Source organism: Urocitellus parryii, chromosome 11, assembly GCF_045843805.1.
Source record: "Urocitellus parryii isolate mUroPar1 chromosome 11, mUroPar1.hap1, whole genome shotgun sequence".
NCBI lineage: Eukaryota > Metazoa > Chordata > Mammalia > Rodentia > Sciuridae > Urocitellus > Urocitellus parryii.
Genome location: NC_135541.1, coordinates 35,116,335 through 35,141,725, shown reverse-complemented (window position 1 = coordinate 35,141,725; position 25,391 = coordinate 35,116,335). Strand labels below are relative to the sequence as shown.

The 25,391-nt window shown below is 38.5% G+C and overlaps 2 protein-coding genes across 9 annotated transcripts in view; one reads left to right on the top strand and one right to left on the bottom strand.

Moving 5' to 3' along the window:
* Nrdc (nardilysin convertase) overlaps nucleotides 1-11,782 on the top strand; it is an 85,487-nt gene extending 73,705 nt beyond the window's left edge. For both annotated transcript variants that reach the window (XM_026381752.2, XM_026381745.2), the window contains 11 exons: nucleotides 878-1,005; nucleotides 3,316-3,478; nucleotides 5,846-5,877; nucleotides 6,122-6,260; nucleotides 8,575-8,622; nucleotides 8,874-8,926; nucleotides 9,298-9,381; nucleotides 9,945-10,035; nucleotides 10,468-10,584; nucleotides 11,313-11,402; nucleotides 11,547-11,782. In XM_026381752.2, coding sequence (XP_026237537.1) covers nucleotides 878-1,005; nucleotides 3,316-3,478; nucleotides 5,846-5,877; nucleotides 6,122-6,260; nucleotides 8,575-8,622; nucleotides 8,874-8,926; nucleotides 9,298-9,381; nucleotides 9,945-10,035; nucleotides 10,468-10,584; nucleotides 11,313-11,402; nucleotides 11,547-11,744 — 1,143 coding nt within the window. In that variant the 3' untranslated portion in view covers nucleotides 11,745-11,782. The remainder of the gene's footprint in view (nucleotides 1-877; nucleotides 1,006-3,315; nucleotides 3,479-5,845; nucleotides 5,878-6,121; nucleotides 6,261-8,574; nucleotides 8,623-8,873; nucleotides 8,927-9,297; nucleotides 9,382-9,944; nucleotides 10,036-10,467; nucleotides 10,585-11,312; nucleotides 11,403-11,546) is intronic.
* Nucleotides 11,783-12,427: 645 nt separating this feature from the next.
* Nucleotides 12,428-25,391, bottom strand: part of Osbpl9 (oxysterol binding protein like 9) — a 135,466-nt gene continuing 122,502 nt past the window's right edge. For all 7 annotated transcript variants that reach the window (XM_026381764.2, XM_026381770.2, XM_026381780.2 and 4 more), the window contains 10 exons: nucleotides 22,583-22,668; nucleotides 19,868-20,039; nucleotides 18,616-18,700; nucleotides 17,616-17,726; nucleotides 17,280-17,343; nucleotides 17,035-17,175; nucleotides 14,828-14,906; nucleotides 13,935-14,026; nucleotides 13,306-13,441; nucleotides 12,428-13,092 (listed from right to left, as the gene is read on the bottom strand). In XM_026381764.2, coding sequence (XP_026237549.1) covers nucleotides 13,018-13,092; nucleotides 13,306-13,441; nucleotides 13,935-14,026; nucleotides 14,828-14,906; nucleotides 17,035-17,175; nucleotides 17,280-17,343; nucleotides 17,616-17,726; nucleotides 18,616-18,700; nucleotides 19,868-20,039; nucleotides 22,583-22,668 — 1,041 coding nt within the window. In that variant the 3' untranslated portion in view covers nucleotides 12,428-13,017. The remainder of the gene's footprint in view (nucleotides 13,093-13,305; nucleotides 13,442-13,934; nucleotides 14,027-14,827; nucleotides 14,907-17,034; nucleotides 17,176-17,279; nucleotides 17,344-17,615; nucleotides 17,727-18,615; nucleotides 18,701-19,867; nucleotides 20,040-22,582; nucleotides 22,669-25,391) is intronic.

The window sequence follows — 25,391 nt, the reverse complement described above, 5'->3', positions numbered from 1 at the left end:
GGGGGGATAGTAGAGGATAGGAAAGGCAGCAGAATACAACAGACACTAGTATGGCAATATGTAAATCAATGGATGTGTAACCGATGTGATTCTGCAATCTGTATACAGGGTAAAAATGGGAGTTCATAACCCACTTGAATCAAAGTGTGAAATATGATATATCAAGAACTATGTAATGTTTTGAACAACCAACAATAAAAATTTAAAAAAAAAAACTGTAAATCTTTTTTTTTGGTGGTGGTAGTGCTGGGATCAAACCCAGGTCCTATACTTGCTAGGCTGATGCTCTACCAATGAATTATATCCCCAGCTTGAAAACTGTATAATGAAGCAAATAAAAAAGACCTTGAGACTCACCTTCTGGGTATTATAAAATTATCAGTTTTTAAAATTAATATATAATGTTCATCCAATTAAAGTCACATTTTGGAGTGGTAGGGATACTAGATAAAATGAAATAAGTGTGTTTGGAAAGAAAAAAAGTGTTTGAGAATACCCGAGAAAATAATGAAAAAGGAAGAACCGTGGCTCCAAATTTGGCAAATATTGAGAATTTGAGTCCCTGAAGATTCTCTTGAGTCCTTAGTGTACTTCTTTTTAATTTTTTTTTTTTTGTAGTTGTAGGTGTACAGAATGCCTTTATTTTATTTGTTTATGTGGTACTAAGGACCAAACCCAGTGCCTCACACGTGCTAGGCAAGCACTCTGCCACTAAGCTATACCCCTTGCCTTTTAGTACTTCTTTTATGTCCCCTATAATGCCTAGTACTATGCTAAACCCCTGGTAAAAACCAAAGGAAAACATTTGCCCCCTAACACTTGGTAGATTTTCATGCTTTGCCACATCAAGTGTTTCTTTTGTTTTCCCCCCTTACAGCTACTGTTTCAGCTCATTATTGACTACTTAGCTGAGTTCAGTTCCACACCAGCTGTCTTTACAATGATAACGGAGCAATTGAAGAAGACCTACTTTAACATTCTCATCAAGCCTGAGACTCTGGCCAAGTGCGTATACACAGGATCAATTTATATTTTAGGAACCTAAAAGCATTTACCTTTCTTAGGGAATTGCAGGGAGTGAAGCTAATTTTGATGCTTATTTTCAGACATGTGAGAATTGTGCTGTGGCTTCAGATCATAAAATCTCTAAATCCAGATTAAGTAACTATCTGTGAACAGAACTAAAAGCAGCCTATTATACTTGATTAGAGGCTGAAAATAAAGAAGAATGTTTTTCTAATCTTTATAAGCAAATCATTAAATAATTTGCAATTTACTTTGTAAGTAAACAGTTAAGTGCTGGCTTGTTTGTAGTCCAAAATTGTTTACTGGTGATTTTAGTGTGTTATATGGTTTGATAAGTATCTCAATTAAGTTGCTTGTCACTTATCTGGCAACTTTAACTATACAGAATTCAGCTAAGGTTCCTGAAGAAAGCAAGGCAACTGAATAGCCTGTACACTAATGCTTGAACCCTCTCATAAAAAGCTGTCCCTGGGGCCTTCCCTCAGAGCCTGTTCTTACTTTAGTCCAGGGCTAATGATAGCCTATGTGGATACCTTTGTGTGAATCAGAAAGAAAACTCTCTTTGGGATACCCTATCAGCAGGGTAGAGCCTTTGTGGGAAGAACAGATAAGTCCCCTCTGAGCAGGTATAGCCCTTTGTGCAAAGAGCTTGCATACCTCTTCTTGACTCCCTTGCTGGACATCTGAAAATGGTGAACAAACAGCACAACTTTAAATGGAAACCCTGCTTTTGACATAGTTATAATGAGCCCATAAATTACAAAAGAAGAAGGGGTTGAGTGTTAGGTTTAACTGATAATCTGATTTGGGCAGAAGAGTTGTCTGCAACTGTTGAAATGGTAATAGTGCTGTGTATCCCATAAGTCCTGAATACTACTTTGTTTTACTTATAAAAATACTACTATATCAATTCCTTTTTTTTTTTCCTTTGAGTAATGGAGCTTGAACTCAAGGGCACTCGACCACTGAGCCACATCCCCAGCCCTTTTTTGTATTTTATTTAGAGACAGGATCTCATTGAGTTGCTTAGTGCCTTGCTTTTGCTGAGGCTGACTTTGAACTCATGATTCTCCTGCTTTGTCCGCAGCCAGCGTAGACAGTTAATTGTTTGGTCATGCAGGGAAATTCTCAGGAAGTTACAAAATGAAACACAGACACACAATTTTACCTTTAAACCAAGCTCCAGGGGATGGTTCCTCATGCTCTCAGCCTCAAGCTCCAGGGTGGAAGCGAGGTTTTATGGGAGAGGCTAGTAAGAGAGAGCAAGCATGCTTGGGAGTGGGCTTTTATTGGGGAACTCTAAATTCTGGGGAAAATCCCATCCAATGAAGGTCAATGGGGGGCAGTGTTGCAAGGTCAGATGAGATGATTGGGTCCCTGGGGTAGTGGAGAGACACATCTCTACACAGACACCGATCTCGAACCCAAGAAGGGTGGGGAAGTCCTGCTGCATTTCTGCTACGTGGACACCTCAGACACCCAGCCAGAGAGTAACTCAGTCACATGCGAGGTTGGTCTCCCACACTCCTGCCTCAGCCTCCAGAGCTATTGGGATTATAGGCATATGCCACTGCGCCTGTCTTATCAACTACTATTTTAGTAAAACCCAGTCACTTTGGAAATTTATTGAAGTGTAGTAGAATAATAATATGCCTACTATTCATGGAAAATTTATGTGCTAGCACTATTCAAAGAACTTTTATATATATATATATATTCATTCTCACCATGTGATTATGCCAAATAAATGGTAGGCATTATTACAAGTGAAGAAATTGAATCACAGTTAATTGCCAAGTTCAAACAGCTTATTAGGTGTAGGTTTAGGTTGGTTTGTAGATAAGGAGGTAAAGTTAATCTGCTTCTAGACTAGAGACATTACCTAGACTATATTGTCACTGCAATTATAGATTCTCATCATAGTAGCCTCCAGTAATTAATGTTAGTGAGACTTCAAACCAAAATAGTAATAATGCTAAATTGGCATATGACTGGGAAAGCTTTGAATCATCTATCAACTTTACTTATGTTAAATATTTTACTCTGCAACTAAGACTAGATAAGTGTATTATTGTACTGGTGAGTAAAATCCATTAAAAACTTTGTATATGCAACTTGAAATTCTTTTTGATGATTATGACATTCCCCCCCCCCATCATAAGTTATGATAGAAATTGTCTCTTTAAAAAAACACATCATCTATAAAACTTGACCAAATATTTCTGTACGTTTAAGATGCATTTCTTGCAACAGAGGTTGTTGCTATTTGTTTTTCTGCTCTTTGTGCAGAGATGTGCGACTTTTAATCCTGGAATATTCCCGTTGGTCAATGATTGATAAGTACCGGGCTTTGATGGATGGCCTTTCCCTGGAGTCTCTCCTGAGCTTTGTCAAAGAGTTCAAAGCCCAACTCTTTGTTGAGGGCCTGGTACAAGGAAATGTTACAAGCACGGTGAGTGTTAGGTATACTATTACTGAATTCTGGGCTTCAGTGCAGTGGTGTACTCTGAAATTGTATGAAGCGGGAAGCTCTGTAGTTTTGTGGGCCAGCATTATCATTTTCTGATTTGGAGGAAACCTGCCATTCTGATACTTAGGCAACTCTCTTCCTATGAAGAAGACTGTTTATGACTTTAAATGAAATGAGTTGACAATGTGTGTGTGTCGGGGGTTGTTGGTTACATTTGTGGAAGATTGTAGAAAACATGAAGAGTTTAATGTAGAGATTAAAGTGGGTACTCCCACTGTGGCAAGGGATGTTATACATATATACAGAAGCAGACCTATGTGTTATAAGTTTTGTTAGGTAAAGGAACCTGGGGCTTTATTCTGTAGCAAATGGAGAACCATTGAAGAATTTAAGATTTGTGGTTAAGTAGAATGGTGTTTCCAGAGGCTGGGATTGGGGAAAGAAGGAAGAGAGCAGTTGTTTAATGGGTATAGAATTTTACTTTTACAAAATGAAAATGTTTTGGAAATCTATTTTATATCAGTGTGAATATAGTTACTACTAGAGTTAACACTACTGAACTGTACACTTTAAAAAATGTTTAGTATGATAAACTTTGTTATATGAACAATGATGAAGTCTGAGATTTTGCCAAAGAAATGAAAAAGAATAGGAAATAAGGTAGAAAATGGCCCAAACTTAAAACTTAATTAGTGGAGGTGAGGGAAAAGGGAGGAATCTGTGATAATACTACTCATTTTCCTTATTAGAAGCAGAGGAGGATTGGGAGCATATGAAGAGTTTTTTCTTTTTGTTTTTAAAATATTTTTGGTTGTAGGTGGACACAGTACTTTATTTATTTTTATGTGGTGCTGGGGAATCTAACCTAGTACCTCACACATGGTAGGCAAGTGCTCTACCACTGAGCTATAACTCCGGCCCCATAAAGAATTTTTTCTGATATTAAATTAGATGTATTTCTGGGGTCTTGTAACTGACAATGGCCTTTTCCAGGCAAGAGTGTATATTTGGAACTCTCTTCCTAAAATGGCTATTGACTGTTTTCCTTTATGGCCTCCCAGTTTCTCAGGACTGACCCTTTGATAGAATACATAAATCTTCTTTATTATTTTTCTTTTTTGGTACTGGGGGTTGAACCTAGGGGTGCTTTAACCACTGACCTGTTTTATTTCTTATTTTGAGACAGGGTCTTGCTAAGTTGCTGAGGCTGGCCTTGAACTTGTGAGCCTCCTGCCTCAGCCTCCCAAGTTGCTAGGATTATAGGCATGTGCCACCCCACCTAGTTATAAATCACTCTTGAAACTGTGACTGCTACCCATCCCTTCTTTTCTATCTTTATCCCCCAAACCTCAAACCATTCTTAGTATCTGTCCTGCCCACAGAGAGAATTTTCCAAGTCTGAATCCACAATAAAAAGAATAAGAATAGCTGCCTTTTTCTGGGCACAGTGGGAGTACCAAGAAGGGGCTTTGGGTCCAGAGGACTTGGTACTATGGATTGCCGCCAGGAAAAACCACTTTAGAAACCATAACACCCCCCCCCCCCCCACACACACACACCCTTACCCCTGGCTTTTGTGTCTGTGTATGGGTACTGGAGATTGAACCCAGGGCCTCAGGCATGGATAAGCACTCTGACAATGAACTTTTTATTTTATTTTGAGACAGGGTCTTGGTAAGTTGCCCAGGCCAGCCTCAAACTTAAGATCCTCCTGCCTCAGTCCTTCGTGGTATTACAGGTGTGTGCTGCCATGGCTGGAAAATACCTCATTTTGTCGAAGAAATCTTTTTATTTTGTAGAAGAAATCTTTTATTTTGTAGGAGAAATTTTTGGAGAGGAAGAGAATATGTTCTCTTAGAATAAGTGCTTATTCTATCCAGGCTCTGTGTCCTTGGGCCCAGATTTCTAAAACACAGGGGTATGTCCACTTGGATACACTCACCCTAAACAAGTAAGTTTGATCCAATGAGGAGTGTATGGTAAGCAGATTGCAAAGGGAGCCAGAAGAGGAGCTGTTCATTTAAGAGTATTCACCTGGGTGTGGTGGCACAGCCACTTCAGAAGCTAAGGTAAGAGCATCCCCAAATTTCAGGCTAGCCCAAGAAACTTAAGAATATTTCAAAATAAAAATTTTAAAAAGGGCAAAGGATGTAGTTTAGAGGCAGAGTGCTCCTGGGTTCAATCATAGTACCTCCCTTTCCACCTTACACAGTCAGTATTTAATAATTAAACATTATCATTCAGTTGATTGTCCTGATCAATGAAATGACTTAATTGGCATTACATGGTTCTGGGTGAAATAAATTAAGAGGAACCAATACAGTAATTCTCTTCTCTTTTACCTCTTAGGAATCTATGGATTTCCTGAAATATGTTGTTGAGTAAGTACTGGTTTGAATTTCCTCTTTGAGGATTATGTGTTCAGAAAAAGGGCATTAAGCCCCACAGCTAAGTTAATTGTTACTAAACTCACATTTTAAATATTTACCCATGGTAGATTTTCTTGAGGCTGAGATAAAGCAAATCAGAAGGGATTGTGAATGGCCTGACTATTTCTTCACAGGTTTTGGAAGGGTGTATGTGAATAAAGGCACTGCCTCAGTAATCTATGTGATTCTTTTGCAGTAAGCTGAATTTCATGCCCCTGGAGCAAGAAATGCCTGTGCAATTCCAAGTGGTAGAGCTACCCAGTGGCCACCACTTATGCAAAGTGAGAGCTCTAAACAAGGGTGATGCCAACTCTGAAGTCACTGTTTACTACCAGGTCAGTTGGCCCCATTGTATTCTTGTGGATAAGTACCTTTAGGGCATGAAAGTCTGGGGGAAGGTCCAAAGTACCTTGGAATGAGCTGACCCAATGACCTTCTTATTACCTCTGTAACTTAACCACAAATCTTAAATTCTTCTTGTGCCATTTTTCCTCTTGAAGCAACTACATTTAAACTTTGCTTCTATCAGTAAAATGGGCCTTTTCTCTACTATGAGATATTGCTCCATTAATCAACTAATCTAGAACCTGGAAGAACTGATGCAGTATGGATGGAAATTCCTGCATGTTTCCCTAACAGAACCCCAAATAGACCTGTTAATAGGACAGTTTTGAAAAATAGACAAAAGTAAACCTAGCCAAACGATCAGTATACACTGAACAAGAATGATTATGAGCCATAAAGGTTTCAAAACACCTGAGGGAAAGGATTTATTACCTCCACTTTATGGATGATAAATCCAAGGTTCTGAGTCCCTCATTTGTTGGTCTCCAATTTATCTGGTCAGTCCTTGGAATCTGTATTCTTTGCACACTATTCTGGAGGCTTGGGAAGAGCTTAAAATAAGGAAGCACTTTTCAACAGTCCCATTAACACATGGTCTACTTTAGCCTGTGGTTAATCTCCCACTCAACTTCTAATCTATAAGAAGGATCTTCTCTAAACCTCCAGCTTGACATCTGACTTCCCAAATTCTGGAGTTCCAATAGCTTCTGCTGTGGTCCTGAGTTTCTTGCATGAGGAAGTCCTTATCAGTTCTTACCTTTCAGGTCTTGTGAAGGACCATGGTCTGGGGTTTGAGTACCATGGCCTTGTAAATTTTTTTTTTTTTTGTCCTTGTATTGTGTTTCTGGCCCTAGGCCTGAGTCTTATCCTGACATTGCCCTGGTCTGGTGTCAAAAGTAAATTGACCTATGTCAGTCATCTTTTGTTGGTGAACTTGAGCCTTTCTCTAGTCTTTTATTTTATTTTATTTTAAATACTGGGATTGAACTCTGGGGCACTCGGCCACTGAGCTATATCCCCAGCCCTATTTTGTATTTTATTTAAATACCGGGTCTGATTGAGTGGCTTAGTGCTTCGCTTTTGCTGCTGCTGGCTTTGAACTCGTGATCCTCTTGCCTCAACCTCCTGAGCTGCTAGGATTACAGGCATGTGCCACTATGTCTGGCTTCCCTAGTCTTCTTAATGAGTGCTTCAGGAGCCACAGTAGTTTTGGATTTAGGTGAATAGATTTTTGTCTTTCCTTAGAGGCCCATCTTCTCTGTGGAGCGTATCTCCTTGGTGATAGCAAAAAACCAACCTGCAGTCTTTCTAGGTTCCAACTCTCAGTCCCAAACTCCATAAATAGTACAGCCTGGCCCTGCTTATAAGTCTCTTAATTTCTCAAAACCCAGAGGCAGAGTTCTAGGCAGGATTTCACATGTGAGACTGAAGATACTTCTTTCTTTTAGTCATCTCTTAGCACAAACTACTGCTTTTAGGAAACCATTTCCCTCCTCACAGAGAGCATTTTCAATAGAAACTTGATGCACTGGTTCTTTTTTGCAGCTCTCTTAGAAGAAAATAGGAAATCTCATTGTTGATTATTAAGGGCTTCTAGGGCACACAGGCCTCTTTCTCTGGTGAAGTGGGAAGATCAAGAGAAATGAGTCTCAAAAGAGCCTGACTCTGGAGATGCATGCACAGGCAACCATCTTCTGTCTTTGTCTCCTGCCATCTTCATTCTGAGATATTTTGTTATTCTCCGGGGTAGTTAGGATGAGGCTTCTAAGTAGGGTTTTTTCCTTTTGGGTGTTTTTTATATGAACAGTTGTTTCTACCTATGAAATAGATCTGGTCCTATTCCTTCACGATCCTCAACCATTTCCTGCTATCTTCCATAGGGCCTTGAACTAAAATGCTTGAATTTAGAAAGTATCCTGTGAGTTCTCTAGGTCCTCCAGGCAGGATCTGGCAGGTCAGGATTATTAGACCCACTTCCATGTCCACCTGCAGTTACAGGTGTCTGGCATAGTTCTTCTTACAGACCTTCAGGTTAGTGGGAAGGGAGAATATATGATTACCTCTCTTGGGGCTAAGAGAGAGGATGATAATAAGTAGTTGTTAAGAATAGCTAATATTGGGCTGGGGTTGTGGCTCAGTGGTTGAACGCTTGCCTAGCACATGGGAGGCACTGGGTTCAATCCTCAGCATCAAATAAAAAATAATAAGCAAATTTATAAAAAAGGTTTTAAAAAGAATAGCTAATATTAAAAAGTTTTGTAAGCCACTGGATATTTAGTTTGTCTGATCACTTTGTCTTTTCAGTCAGGTACCAGGAGTTTAAGAGAATATACTCTAATGGAGCTGCTTGTGGTAAGTGCATAAAGTGAGTCTCAAGGTGTTTTTAAGAGCCTGGGTTCACTGAGACCTAGCCTTTCTCCTTGGAAGCTAGTGACTTGGGGTAGTCATTTAGTATTCTTACCCAGTAAGAGCATAGAAAATGGATATAGGAGGAAAGTAGTGAGAGGCTGGATCATGGAGGTATGTGGAACACTTTTTTGAGGGGAGAAAATGGAAATCTCTTTGCTGCGTTCTGGGCTGATGGTTAGTGTGTTGAATTACAGATGCACATGGAAGAGCCTTGTTTTGACTTCCTTCGAACCAAGCAGACCCTTGGGTAAGTTCGCTGATAAGGGTACTGAAATTTTACAAATGAGTCTGGGGCTTCTTTTGCAGCTTCTCAGAACTTGACAGTCCTTCCATGCCTTACTTGTCAGAATTTTTGAAATATGGTACATCTTGGACTATGATCATGTTTTCAGTTTGGTCAAGTTGCAAGATAAATAAGAAAGCAAGCTAACTTGTGGTCCCTAGTTCAGGAAAGGGGTGCACACCTTGACAAGAGAATTAAGTAGTTGTATACACATTTATGGTCATCTTTTAGGACTTTCAGAACCCAGTATGTGGGCAGAAACCCTCCCCCTTGAATTTCTGAGGGCAGAGCCCAGTGACCTCATGAGCCCAAAAAACTTTTCACTTTGTTTATAGGTACCATGTATACCCAACCTGTCGGAATACATCTGGGATCCTAGGATTCTCTGTCACTGTGGGGACTCAGGCAACCAAATATAAGTGAGTAAGCCAGTGAATAAATGGATCTATTCTAGACATGGAGGATGGGAACTACAGATACTTCCTTAAGCCTCATGCAACTCTTAAAACAAGCAGGGTTTGCTCTATTTAGTCACTGGGGAGCAGAGGGGAGGCAGTAGATGACCATAATGAGGACTGATATATGGGTTCCAGTGGCCCTTTAGGATTTGGCTCAAGTCTTATTGACAGCACTTGCCATTTTATTTCATTAGGTAGATGAGAACAAGAAAGGTAATGATTCCCAACTTGACATTTATGCTGGAACTAAATGTAAGGTCTTGATAGTTTTCAGCTTTGGAATGGTCAGGTATGGCTGTAGCTACTTCTGGATAAGGATACTAGGGAAATTGTTCTAGTGGTGGGGGGCCGGGTATAGGAAGGTTCTTCCCCATTCTCTTCCCTCCTTCAGCTTATGGTTGAGTATGGAAGTCTTAGAAAACACTTGTCTTTTTCTTGGAAATATGCCTTGGTCCTAATTCCTTCCTTTGACTTTTGCCAGAGATGAGCTCTGATTGCTTTTCATTGAAGATATTCTATTTCAGCTCTGAAATTGTTGATAAGAAGATAGAAGAGTTTCTTTCCAGCTTTGAAGAGAAGATTGAGAACCTCACTGAAGATGCATTCAACACCCAGGTGACTGCACTGGTCTGTCTAGTCTTGGTTTATGAAAGCCTTCAAGATACCATATACCAGTTTTTCACAGTGTGTAGGCCAGTTTTTTGTTTTTATGGTACTGGGGATTGAACCCAGGGGAACTCTACCTACCATTAAGCTATATATCCCAGCCTTTTGTGAGACAGGGTCTCACCAGTTGCTGAGGTTGGCCTTGAACTTGTGATCTTCCTGCCTCACCTTTCCAAGCTGGTAGGATGACAGGTATGCACCACCAAGCCCAGCGGGTTTGAGATTTATAGCTCCATCTTTATCTGATCATAACGTCCCCCTAGCTTCCTCTCTTCTGATAATGCTGGCTAGGTCCTTCACAAGCCAGATTTGATAGGATTATAATTCCTGCTGTGCACACTGGTGTGATGTCATGCCTGAGTGTCTCTTTGGTGGGAACAGGTTACAGCTTTGATCAAGCTCAAAGAGTGTGAAGATACCCACCTTGGGGAGGAGGTGGACAGGAACTGGAATGAAGTGGTGACACAACAGTATCTCTTTGACCGTCTTGCCCATGAGGTAATGATTTTCAGACCAACACAGCCCTGATGTGAGGGTTCCTAATTCTGAGTTTCAAGTGCAAGCATCCCAGTATTGTGCTACTTGGGATACTTGTTGAGGCCTGGCCACTTGCTCATTTCTTGATTCAAATACTGAGTTTCCAGCAAAAGTTTACCTCCCACTACCTGTTTTCAGAGAAGCTCAACATTTTATTATATATATGGATTAAAAAGGGTTTCTGCTATAGAAAGTTGGACTTGATGTCCTCCAGATTTACTTGTTCCAGTTGTATAGGTTTTTTGATGACTTCTAGCTCAAAATAATAGAACCCATGAAAAAGAACTCTCTGGATCCTGCAATTCAGTGCCACCTCTGATTATAGGTAGCTCTCCTGCAGTGCATTAGCAAAGACATCATTGCTCTGTGAGGCAGAAGGAGCCTAGCTCAATAAAAGCACTCCAGTTGACATCAGTAGTTGCTATATTTTCTCAAGCCAGAGAAATGAAATGTGACACCAAAGACTTGGGTTTCTAGTTAAGTACAGTACTGAGTTGTAATTATAACATCTGCTGTCTTGCTTACCGGCTAATGTAGATCATGACTATGAAACATGAATCTGTGCCACAGAGGTTCATCCTCTCTCTATCCTTCTCTGGAAGGCTAGAGCTAACACTGAAAATAAAAAAGTGCTCAGAAATAAGCAGGATCAATCTAGATGTCTTTCCTATCTCCCTTTCCTCTATAAGATTGAAGCTCTGAAGTCATTCTCAAAGTCAGACCTGGTTAACTGGTTCAAGGCTCACAGAGGACCGGGAAGTAAAATGCTCAGTGTTCATGTGAGTATGGTTAAGTAAACTGTAGTTCCTTTCTTTCCAGGGTTGTCTTTTACTGAGTTTGGGTGGTTAACAGAAATTCTAAACAAGTTGTTTGCCTACAATATAGCCAACACATTTCTTACCTTGAGTCTTTTCCTCTTTCAGGTTGTTGGATATGGGAAGTATGAACCAGAAGGGGATGGCACCCCTTCTGGTGAGGATTCAAACTCTTCTTGTGAAGTGATGCAGCTAGCCTACCTGCCACCTTCTCCTTTGCTGGCAGATTCTACCATCCCCATTACTGATATCAGGGCTTTCACATCAACACTCAGCCTTCTCCCCTACCATAAAATAGTCAAATAAACTGCAGTCTCATTGGCCTGAAGGAGTGTGTATTTAAAGATGTGTTTGTATTTTATGGAGTTACACTACTACTGCCTTTGGGCTTCCATTGAATTTTTTGCACTGGCATCATAGAATTCAATTTACTCTTTTTTCTTTTCTGTTGAGACTAACCAACACAGGGTCAATGTAGAGGGTGGACAAGTGTGAATTTGACACATTTGAAGCAGTTATTTGGGAAGCTTTGGTCTGTGTCATCTCAGATGGAGAATCCAATTCTTGAGAGGCCCTATGTAACCAATTTGTTATTAGTACCTAAATGCTAGGTACTAATACCTGTTTTTTTTTTTTAAATGTATTTTTAAATAAAGATAGTTCTGTATTACCCTTCAGAATGAGCCATCTGCTGCTGTGGCATTCTTTTTATTATGTTTTATTTCAGTGTGGTGTGTGGCTCTAAAAATACACATTAAACACTGTAAGGCAATAAAATATTTTTGGTGAAATGTTGGTAGCCTTATGTGTGTTAACACAAGGAAAAAGCTTAGCAGGGACAAAAGATAGAACAGCACGATAAGGGTAGGAAGAGGAAAAGGAGGCCAGACCCTCCAGTATTTTAAGAATTCCTGTGAAAAGCTACTATATTCAAGGTTGCCAAATAACTGACTTCCATGTCTAAACATGAAGATTAAAAAAAAATACACTTTTTAAAAAGGTTGGAAAAATTACTTTATGAAGCCTTAAGAAGCACTGAATATAATTCAACTGTAATCCAGGTTTAGATACAATTTAATAATAGTTCATTTCCAAAATAAAAGTTATTAATAATACCTAACACTTGATTTTAATACATTGCACTAATATTCTAAAACAACTCTGAGGAACTAATATTTACAATAGATGGAAGATTATGAAAAATCTGCCATCAGGTATATTTTTGTGTGTATATATTTGTATATATAGAACCCAAGAGATTACATGAACGAAGAAATAAGAGTCTGTATGTCATGTCTTAACAGCAGAACAAGAGTGCAGAGTGTGAAACTTTTCAAAGCATGAGGTCTGGAACAGGAGCAGACATCTCGTTTTCTCAGGACTGAAGTCAAAATCTTAACTGCCATAGAGAAAGGGAAGCTTTTCCAGCTTTAATTGTTCATCTGTGTCAGAAAGTCCAGTATCCCTGAGATAGGAACCACTGCAATAAGAAGGGAGTGATAGGTTCTCCCAAAGGAAGATTGTTGCTTAATTTGGACGACTTGCCCTGGTCATCGGGTGTAAACTTTTGTTTCCCAGCCTAATGCTTCACAGCACCAAGACGTTTCAGTAATGGTTCATCATAAACCCAGCATTCTCCATCTTCATGGAATAACTGTAAGAAGAAGAATTCATTTATTTGCTTGTTTTGTACTATTCTTTTAGAGGGTAGTTTTTATTATTCCATGCCTTCTCTCTTCATTGGATGAAATGAGTTTCAGGAAGGGACCAGTGATAATCTTTGTTCATAGTGTTCACCACCTTGCTAAAACGTGAATGAATTACTACTACTCAAGGTACAAGGGAATAGCAGTTAGGTGGGGCTTACCCTTGTCTCCCACTGAATTTCCTTCTCCTTTCTTTCTCGGGCTTCTGCTCTTTGTCTTTCTTCAAGTCTGTGCTTTGCTTCAGTTGCTGCATCAATGTCTCTGATTTTTAAATTGAAAGTGACATCCTTCCAAAGGCTAAAGAAGAGAGATTAAGAGGAACTGACAATCTTGGGAATGAAAGTCTAGAGCCACCTCTGAATACAGTATAAAAATAATAATATAAATCAAATGGCTCTTGAGTGTTATAATAAATCTCTTTAAGGTGGCAACAGGGCACAGAAGGAGTAAAGAATACAGAAATGGACCTAAGGAAGACCCACCTGTTAGCTATCAAAGTACAAACAAGAGCAACAAAGGACAAAGGGAGCTGAGACCTGTGATTCTACTTCTGGTTCTATCTATACCTACTTGGGAGAGTCAGTTTCCCTCTCTAGGGCTTGAGTGTCCTTTACTATAAATCGAAAGGGTTAGAACAGAGGAGCTGAGATGCTGCATTTCAGGAAAAACCTCCCTTAGATTTAAAATGTGATCTTGGAAGGGTGAAGAGGTCAACTGCAGAGGCAGATGTAAGCACTTCCTCCCAAGGCCATAATTTCCACTGAAGAAAAGAAGTTATAATTTTCCTTACCAGCGGGACTCATATTCATTCTGATCTTCTAACTTCCTCACTTTCTTCTTGATTATAGGCAATTTCTTGGTATCTACAAAGACCGTATTTTCCTAGAAAAGGTGAGGTTAAAGGATATTTTATCGTTTAAACTGTTTTCTGAGGAAAAGTCAACTCTTCACAGAAGGCTTTAATTAATACATTAAGTTTCATGTATGTTAATGATGTAGCCTTAGTAAGTTTTGTATGCAGCCTTAAGGCTAAAATAATACCATTTTATGTTTTAAGTCCAGAGGCTCAATTCAACAGATATTTTCAATGTGGCTATGTTGCTACATATATGGGCATCATTCCTAGGAAGCCAGACCCATCACAATTAATCTTCGTGTGCTTTTTACATTGCAAATTCTCTGAAATCCAGTTCACAGATTCCTCCTGTTATCCTTATACCACCTTTCTTCCTGGCTTAATGAGAACATTTCATGGGTGGTATACAGAGGGAAAATTCCTTGATGGTGGGACTCATTTACTTACTCATTTCTGAAGGCCTGGTGGCAGTTTATTTAATTTTATTAGTTTTTGAGTGTAGATACACACACACTCAAATTTGGTTAGCACTCCATTTTACAAACATGGCACACATTCAGATGATAGGCCTAACACAGGGTGCTCAATATGTGCCAAGCACTGTTTTACATATATTATTCTCAAGGGTTTTGTAAAGAGAGAAAAGTAAAAATCATTCTATTACCTGCACTGCTCGAAAGGAGGAAGGGGAAGGAAGAGTAAAGCTCACCCTGAAGAGATGACATTATAGGTGGTATTGGTGGTTAAAGTTTCAAATGGAAAGTAGGAAAAGGGATAGGCTGAAATTAAATGTAGCCAAAGACAAGTGGCAAAATATAGGTTCTTACCCCTGTTGCATATTTTGCATACATTACACCATTCCATTCCCCTTCAATTGAGCAAAAAGACTTCTTGTCATTTGGAGAACTAAATATAAAAGGAAATATTTGTGTTAGTGTCAAATTGGGAATTATTCTACCTTTTTATTTATTTTTTTTTTTTTGTAGGCAGCATGGTTTACTGTCAAAGCATAGAACATAAAAGAGCAACTGTGAGGTTTTTGGTAAAAATTGCTTAATGGAACTAGATTTCGCAAGGCTAATGATAAGAAAGGGGCCCTAAACAAGATGCTAATAAACCGCAGATCCCATGAGCAATGGGTGTGAGATAGGCAAGGGAGCCCTGTGCTAGGTGCTGGCACCTGGCACATTGCCTGCCCTCCAACTGTTCACAGCCTACTAGACTCACTCACCAATGAGATTCTAGGTGGTAAGTGTGTGGTGAGCTCATATGGGCACCAGGGGTCAAGGGCAAAACTGCTGGTGCGAAGAAACTTAACTCTAGTATATAGTTTTTCTCCCCAGGCTTAAAGGAATCTCTAGATCAAATAGTTTTGGCTCTTTTCCTAACCAAGGATCCTCCAAAGCCCTGACAGGCCTTTACTTGACACCACAGTGGTGTGTCTGGCAGATATGGAATTTGGGCAGATAAATTTAATAGCATAGGCCAGGTTAGGAAGGACAAAGCATAAACTGAGGCTAAAAGAGACCAGAAACTTAAAAAAAAAAAAAAAAAAAAAAAGCCAAGGTAGAGAGGTGAAAACTGCTATCCCTTGCTGGAAACAAGTGAAAATGGGGGAAAAGGGAACAATGAGAAAGAAAATATCCCAGGATTAGAAGGTTATTATGAGATGACTCCAAGTGTGGTCTGGGGACCCTTAAGGGTTCCCAAGACCCTATAAGGGAGGGAGTGCTTAATGTCAAAACTATTTTCGTAATAAGATATTACTTGCCATTTCCACTTGGTTTTTTCACAAGTGTACAGAATAGAAGTAGCAGATTATTGAAGATTTATAAAACTTTCAAAACATAAAAAGCTATTATTCTCAAAATTTTAAGTTTTAGAAAATTTATTTTTGCAAAAAAATCTAATTTAAAAATTAATATTTTAAAATATTTTAATTTCTCATGAAAATATTGATGGATATAATAAAGGGGTCCAAAGACCAAAAAGTTTGATGCTCAAACTTTGTCTGATGCTCACAACTTTTTGGTGGTGGTGGGGGGGCGGTACAGGGGGTTATTGGGGGATTGAACCCAGGAGCACTTAACCACTGAGCCACATCCCCAGACCTTTTTTAATGTTTTTTTTAGAGACAGGCTCTCGCTGAGTTACTTAGGGCCTCACTAAGTTGCTGAGGCTGGCTTTGAACTTACGACCCTCCTGCCTCAGCCTCCTAAGCCACTGGAATTACAGGCATGTGTCACTGTGCCCAGCGAGCTCACAACTTTTGAAGGTAGTCTTTCTACTACATATGGCTCTAATTGGCAGAAAATTCTGTTGAGCTAACAGTTCCTGTTGGGTTGGTTACCTCAAAAGGAGGGTGACTTGCTTCCATTGTCTACCTATTTTTTAGCAGTGACTCACGTTGCTCTCTAAGCCCTCCATATTTTCTGAATCCAACAATGTTACTGATTCTTTGTAAACTTCATCTTATGTTCCTGGACCCAACCTGCTCAAGATGTTTTGGAGTGCCAATTTAGTTATCCACATTAAGTCATCTCCCTAGAAAGCTGGTTTACCAGTCGTGTATTTTCCATCTGACACTGTTCCCAATAAGGCCTTCCAAGGCAGACATAAGTCCAGTGGCACAACACTGCACTCTCCCCTTCCAGGCAAGCTCTGAACCCACCCAACTGCTTTCCCCCTAGCAAAGGCACAGAAAAGGGAAGGACTATGAAGACTTGGGAGACACTCCGGGGACACTCACAAAGTCTGCTGTTAAGGACTAGTTTATGGACCAATCTTTAAGAATCCATGGTCTGGGTTAGCCAAGAAAGTTCCCATTGCAAATCAGGTTGTGAGGAAGCAGGTCTCATCAGTGACCCCTGACTTTTATGAACCTGAGTTCTAGGTCTCCTTTTCATAAGGGATTTTAGTAAGAGATGTACTACAAGTTTAAAAGGACAAAACAATTTCTTCTAAACAAAGAAGTTTAGACAAAAGGAAGTATTTCAGAAAAATGGAATAGCACTGAGAAAAACAAAATACCTACAAAATCTCAGCAGTAATTCTATGTTTCTTGCCTCCATAGAAAGGTTTAGTGTGGAAGACGATATTTGCACTATAACCAGTTTTGGAACAATTAATGTTGCATTCTCCTCCTAGTTCCACCCAGGGCACTGTGAGGATAGACCTGGAAAATCAAAAGTTCTCAGGTAAGGCTGACAGTTATGAGGAAAGGAATGGATATGGTGGGGTCTTCTGCTGATCAGAGGAAATGGAAATGGCTCTACTTGCCTTCCATAACCATTGGGGAATGTGAGAATGTAATGCTCATCATAGTCTAGACATGAGACACAGCCTGGGGAGAGAAGGAATAAAACCTCTGATTAATAGTGTCAACTGGCCACAAGGCTTTGTAGTTTGCCTAATGGATACTTCATTTGATTTAGGAGTAACCTATTTTGTATCCCACCCCTGTCTTCATCCCAGTACATATGCTTTCATGCACCCAATAGCATGCAGTATGGCTTTCTGTAGCCATTTTCCCTTACTAGACAGGTGTCTATCAGGTATTCGAAAACATACAAACTCCTACTAACACTGTAGTCCACCCAATGCCCACAAACTTACCTTGCCCTATGTTGTGCACCCCAATTGACATCCCAAGGAATTTTGATTTAGTCCAGATATGAGCATTGAATTGGATTTTCTTGTTAAAGCATTCAGCATAAAAGGCTGAAACTGAATAGGAAAGTGTTTTCTATTAGTGCACTATATAGCTACAGCTACCTCTTTAAACCCCATCTGGGGGAAAAAACTGGTTTCACAGGGAAGTCCTTTACCTCTCAAAGAACAACCTTATATTAGGCCATGAGGTACCCACTTGCCTTTTCCACTCTTTCTCCAATGTAAGCACCCATTCAAAGCTCCTCTAAAATGAATTTGGCTGTGGACACTCCAGGAGACATAAAATCAAAAGTGTCTTGTGTTCTGGTCAGCAAGCATGCCTATTACCAGCCCCAACCTGAGCCCATCCAGTACTTCCAATTTTAATACTTCACTAAATAAGATGTTGAGGATATTTATTCTTTCCACTATGTCCAGAATATACAATATAAAAATTACATATCATTTATACAAACTGTCTGAAAGTTGCTAAGGTCTCTCTAGAGCAGAGCATTATGTGTGAGTTTAGAAGCATTAAGCATTGGTTTCCCAAATCCAGCCCCCATTTTTTTTAAAATAAAATGATACTGGGGATTAAACCTAGGGGTGCTCTACCACTGAGCTACATCCCTAACCTTTTTTTATTTTGCTCAAGCAAAATAAAACAAACTCATGATTCTCTAGCCTCCTGAGTGGCTGTGTGGACAGTTGTGTACCACCACATCTATCTCCCAAATTCCTTCTTTTCATATATATATTTAGTCAGTGATACTAAGAATCTTGAAACTTATACAAGGAATTGACAACAAGAACAAATCAATTGAGTTTCTACTTCAGGTAATGATGATGATACAGCTAGCCATACAACTGACAATTAAAGCAATCCCAGCTACAGAATTTTTAATGATCTTCAGCAGGCAGAATAGTTTCATAGTGGATGTTGCAGAAGAGCTATGTAACTTACTGGGTGGATGATGGGAAACCTGCTCAGCCACGAATGTTACACTGTTTTTGGAAACCCAGGGAACTGGTCCTTCTGAAACTAGCTCCTGCAAGCAAATACAACATAATTTCCTACTGATGTGGGACAATACAAAAACAAATGACAATACAGAAAATCTGTTAACTGGAGTCTTTGCTCCCTCCTATATACACACCAATCACCCTACACATATTTCTTTTATGGCACTCAATTACAATACTATTATTACAGTTTGTGTCAATCTCCCTGACTATATTAAGACAATCCTAAAGGCCTGACACAGTGGATACTTATGTCTGTCAAGTGAATAGACATATACTGATTATCTTTAGTAAAGACTATATGTAAAGTGTCACTTAGGAAGGAAAAGTTATACAGACTCATGTTTACTGAAAGATTACTATGTGGCAGGCACAATGGACTAGGAACTTTTTCTTTTCCATCCTTAGAAGCCTTTTAGTGTCTATCTAACTCTTCATTAATGTTCCTAGATTTATAAATGACAGAGTTCTGGGGCTCAGTTCTGGGTTACATCCTCTTCACTAGCTAAGCTATCTTCCTAGATAATTTCATCCAAATGTAAGACTTCACAATACCATCTAAACATACTAAAATTTTGGAAGTCCCATCTCCAGCTAAGAACTCTCTCCATATTCTACCCTCTCAGATTCCAGACAACTTCACTTACATGTCTAACAAACCCCTTATACTCTAATTTCAAATCAGAGCTCTTTGATTTTTTCCCTCCCCAGGTCCAATATTTTCTTACCAGTAAATGACAGTACCACCTGCTGAAGCACACATCCAAGGGCTCATCTCTGATTGATTTCCTTACCTTTCCTCCCCCAATCCATCTACCAGTTCTACCACCAAAACAGAACTGGAATCAAGCATCTCTCTCTTGGAATAATGAATGGTTCCTTGCTTCTAAATCTGGTTTTCAGAAACTCATCATAATGACTTTTTCAAAACAAAAATGAGATTCTGACAAGCTATAAAATTATCATTATGGTGTACAAGGCCCTATATGATCTGATTTCTCAATCTCTGTTCTCATCTCATTCCACTGTAACTCTTCCTCACTATTTTCAAAATATGCTAATTTGACAACAATGTTCTTTGCATAGTAAGCATATCTTGCTCACTGCCTTCATCATTGTTATCAGCCCTTAAATGAAGTAAAATTTTCCATCAGTACAATTTAAGATAAAACAACTGTTGGTGCAGAACTCACTGTGTTCTCTTCAGTGTCATTTGGTAACGTCCAGTGACACTGAAAGATCTCACCCAAAATGGGATTGTATGGCTTTTTAGCAACCGATCCTTTCCTTCCTGCATGAAAGGCTGAGAGGTACCATTTCACAACCTGAACCATTCGATCCCTGGGATCTTTCTGGTCACTAATGCTGCAAGAGACAAAGAAAAAATTTAGTGCCCTGCTTTTTTGTTAGCATGTCTGCCCTAAGCCACGGATTGGAGAGGACCCAGGACCAAGAGTTACCCCTAAGATTTTTTTTTTTTACTTGAGGTATAACATACATAATTAAATGCACTAACCTTAGTGTTTGAAGAATTTGACAAGTGTACATATCCATTTACTTAATCATTATTCTAGAAAGTTTTATCATTCTTCTGTTCAAGCAACTACCACCTCTCCCCACCCTAGCAAACAGTGCTTCTAGTTTCTAGTGCAATGGATTAGTTTTGCCTATTCCAGAACCTGATGTAAGTACATTATTTTATTAACAAACAGATATTTCCTGTATCTATTGTTAATTTTTAATTTAATCCTTTCATGATCAGAAAATATATTCTATGTGAATACAATTAGTTTAAATCGATTAAGGCTTTGCAGCATATGATCTATCTTTTTTAGGTTTTTCTTTTTTTCTCTCCATATGAATATTCTAAGTGCACTTGAGAAGGCTGTTATACAATTGCTAGGCAGTGTTCAGAAAGGTCAGTTGAATCAAGGTGACCAATTATACTGTTTTGGATCTTCTACAGTCTTATGATTTTCTCAGAAAAATCAGGGAAGAACTGGTGGGATTGGAAGGTTCTCAGGAAACCTTCTATGGCTTCTTTTACATCATCCTGATATACTGTATCATCTCTCATTACTCCTAGTTTATTGACTCCTGCAGCAATATAACATTTTCGGACACCATCCAGCCACTGGCCTGATGCTGCAACAGCAGGCCTGGTTGCCATTTTGACCTGGGAGCCTACCCTTTTACTTTTTTAAAGTCCAGGGCCTCTTGCATGCTAAGCACACAATCTGTCACTGAGTTACATCCCCAGCCCCTTGTTTTTTTTTTTTTTTTTTTTTTTTAAATTTATCCTTTTACTTTTAACCAAGCAATGTCTTTATATTTCAAGTCTCTCCCCTTGAAATGGCAATACAGCTGCATTTTGTTTTATCCAGTCTGACAATCTCTGTTCTCTTAAATTGTGGGCATATTATATTTACATTTAGCATAATTACTGATGTAAATGAGCTTAAACTCTACCATCTTAATATTTGTTTTCTACATGTCCTTTTTGTTCCTCATGGCATTATTTCTCCTCTTTCCTTTTTTTTTAATTAATCAAGTATTTTCAATATTCCATTTAATCTCATCTATTGGCATTTTTCTTTCTTTTGGAACCAGAAATTGAACCTAGAGGCACACATGACTGAGCCACATCCCCAGTCCTTTTTATTCTTTTTATTCTGAGATAGGGTCTTGCCAAGCCTCACTGACCTGCTGAGGCTACCCTTGAACTTGCTATCCTCCTGTCTTAGCCTCCCAAGCTGCTGGGATTGCAGGCATGGGCCACATGTCCAGCACCTATTGGCTTTTTAGCTATATTTTATTCAAGTGGTTCATAAGGACCACAAAATTTAATCCTCACAAAAACAAAAAACAACCCTTAAATTTCAGATCTAATGAACAATTGATACTTTCTATTTTTACTTGCACATATTACCAATAAGAGCTTATTTGTTGGGGCTAGGGCTGTAGCTCAGTGACAGAATGCTTGCCTAGCATATGTGAGGCACTGGGTTCAATCAATCCTTAGCAATACATAAAAAAAAAATTAATAAAATAAAGGCATGCTGTACATCTCAACTACCAAATTTTTTTTTAAAGTGCTTATTTGTTAGATTATCTACTAACTCAAACACTTCCATATGTATTTGTATTCATGCCTTTTCGAAACTGGTTATCTGGTCCTCTAAAACCTTCATCAAGAAGGAATAAATATATACATATATGTCAGCCTATGTGCCCAATCACCATGAAACCTGAGGGATTTATTCTGGCTGCAGTGAATCATAGTCCAAGGCAAGAGATACAATCAGAGAAAATAGATTAGAGCATTTCCGATTACAAAGAAAATTTCCCTGCTACCGATAAAAATAGCAATGTGAACTTGCTTCCTCATAAATCAATCCTACCTTTACATATATCCTTGTAACAGACAACTAAGAGTACAAACTTTAAGTTTAAAATTTATGAAAGTTTATAATCCGACACTAGACTGTAAACTCGAGGGCAGACACAGAATTTTTTTTCTTTCTCCAGTTCATAACAAAGTGCCTGCCAAACAAGAAATGTTTTCTTGTTTAGAAACCTTTAGAAAAGTTTTCTGAATTTAGTTCAGTGAAGTTCTCCCAGGATACAGTACAAATAAATTAACAGTATAATCAATGTTTGGATCAAATAAGCCTATAATTTTGGCCTTATACATACTGGGCATCTATTAATCGGTTCTTAAGAAGTTTTTTAAAGTGGTAAACTTGGCTGCCTTACAAAATCACCATCACCAGATAATGTAAACAAACATTCAATCCTGCTGTTACCCAGAAATGTCTGAAAGGCAAGAAGGAATTCATTTATCCTGCAAAGGCAGAAGGCTATTGAGTAACAAAACTGAAAAACTAGAAACTACTGTGTTCAAATACCTCACAAACAGGTCCGGATGTGCAAAAAAGTCTGCATACATTTCTAAAAGAGATCTTCTTTCAAGAATAAATGTTGGAAGAACTACCTGAAAAACACAATTGACCTGTGAGGATTAAATTCCAAACACAGATAACTGAACTGCTAAAAGAATACTCATTCCAATCATTTAACACTTATCAGATACTGCCCAGGCATGTTTCTAAAACAATACCACTCAAATTCATCTATTCCAAAATGCCCATTAACTAGCCCAGCAGATGAAAAACAGAAAAGGGGTACTGCATATTCAAATGTCATTTCCTCTGTGCAAGTTTCCTTTCACTGAGTACATCTATTCATCCATTGAAGAGTACCTAGGCTGGTTCCAGAGTTTGGCTATTGTGAACTGTGCTGCTATAAACACTGATGTTTCCCTATAGTATGCTGATTTTGGATCTTTTGGAAATATATGGAGGAGTGGGTTAGCTGGATCATTTGGGAATTCCTAGTTTTTTGTTTTTTTTTTTTTTTGAGAGAGAGAGAATTTTTTAATATTTATTTTTTAGTTTTTCGGTAGAGACAACATCTTTATTTTATTCTTATGTGGTGCTGAGGATCAAACCCAGCGCCCCACGCATGCCGGGCGAACGCACTACCACTTGAGCCACATCCCTAGCCCTACTCCTAGTATTTTGAGGAACCTCCATACTGCTTTCCAGAGTGGATACACTAATTTGCAATCCCACGAACAATACATGAGTATATCTTTCCCCCCACATTCTTGCCAGCCCTAATTATTCTTGATTACTGACTGGAGTGAGATTGGTTATGATTTGCATTTCCCTAATTGCTAGAGACGTTGGATATTTTTTCATGTATTTGTTGGCTACTTGTATTTCTTCTTTTGAGAAGTGTCTGTGTAGTTCTTTTTTGCCCATTTATGGATTTTTTGTGTTCTATATATATTCTGGGTATTAATATCCTGAGGAGCAGGTAGCAAAGATCTCTCATTCTGTAGGCTCTCTTTTTATGCTCGTTTTCTTTGCTATACAGAAGCTTTTTTAGTTTGATGGCATGCCACTTACTGACTTTTAGTTTTATTTCTTGCTCTCTAGGGGGATTGTTAAGAAAGTTGGTTCCTATACCAATATGTTGGGAGCGATGGGCCTACCTCTTAGAATAAGAGTTTCTAATTCCTAGGACTTTAATCCACTTTGAGTTGACTTCCCTGCAGGTTGAGAGCTTCATTCTTCTACATATGTAAGTCTAGTTTTCTTAGCACCATTTGTTAAAAAGACTATCTTTACTCTAACATGTTTTTGGCAACATATGTTTTAGTATCAGGTAACTGTATTTATGTGTCATCCATTATATTCCATTAGCCTTCATGTCTATTTTGGTGCCAGTGACAATCTGTTTTTCTCTGTAGTATAATTTCTGGTTTGGTACTATGATGCCTTCAACATCATTCTTTTTGCTCAGGATTGCTTTGGCTATTCTGGGTCCCTTAATTTTCAGAATGAATTGTAGTACTACTTTTTCTAGTTTTGTGAAATATTTCTAAATAAAAGATTCAATGATAGATAAAATTATGTGCCACATAACTGGTCAAAATGGATCTCATATAGGTCAATGATCCCATAAAATTATAATATAGCCTAGGAGTGAGGCAGGCTATACTATTTAGGTTTGTGATAAATTGCCTAATGACAGATTTCTCTGACCATGTCCCTATGGTTAAATGACTCATGACTATAAATTATTAAAAGGTATTACTGGATTAGCATTTTTCATAATAACTCTCTAAATTCAAAATCAAGATTAAGTTCACCAGTGACAAAGTACTAGAGTTCATTTTGTCATAAATAAAGTGAAAATAATAAATTTTCTAAAATTCTAAAGATAGATACAATAATTCAACCAATATGAAATGAAAGCTACACAGCTCAAACCCTCACTTCAAGGGCAACAATGGAAAGATGACACATTTTAAAATCACAAGCCAGGTTAGAATCAGTGTTCTGCCACCTTAATATGACTCAGCCAAATTTTAACCTGAGGGATGGGTTGTAGCTAAGTGGTAGAGTGCTTGCCTAGAATGCGTGAGGCACTGAGTTCAATCCTAGACATCACATAAAAAGAAATATAAATAAAAATAAATAAAGGTATTGTTATCCATCTACAACTAAAAAAAAAAAATTTTTTTTCAACCTGGGTTTAGTTTCCTCATCTATAAAATGGAGTTAAACATGCTTAGCACAGTGGCAGATATACACAAAGATATACTTAAGTCTCCTAAATCACTGTTTAAAGCTCCAGGTTTAAATTCAAATTCAAATCCAGAATATAGCCACTATATGGCTCAACATGCATCTTCCAATCCTTACAATAACATTGAGAAGGAGGCCACTGTATGTTCACTTTGCAGGAGATCTGGAGGAAGGGACTTGCTCAAGGTCAGATGGTTTGGCATTACCAGAGGTAGGAGGTAAACACAGATCCTTCCACCCTAAGACTGGAACTCTGTTCACTGTGATTCTATGCACACATCACTGCAATTGAGGTTTTGCTTTCTAACCAAGTCCCCATTATTATTTCTCATTTAAATAAAATAAAATTCAAATCTTAATCTCCACAACTCATATTCTCCAGGAAATCATAAGTGAACTTATAGCAACCATTTACAAAATTTTCAGATTACTTGTCTGTATGTTAAATCACATGACACAAATATATCATTTTACATATAAATTTTATCATTTTTCTAAGTACTATAACCACCCAAACCCTGGGAATCACACATACAAATTAAGTCTTAAACCAAATCCC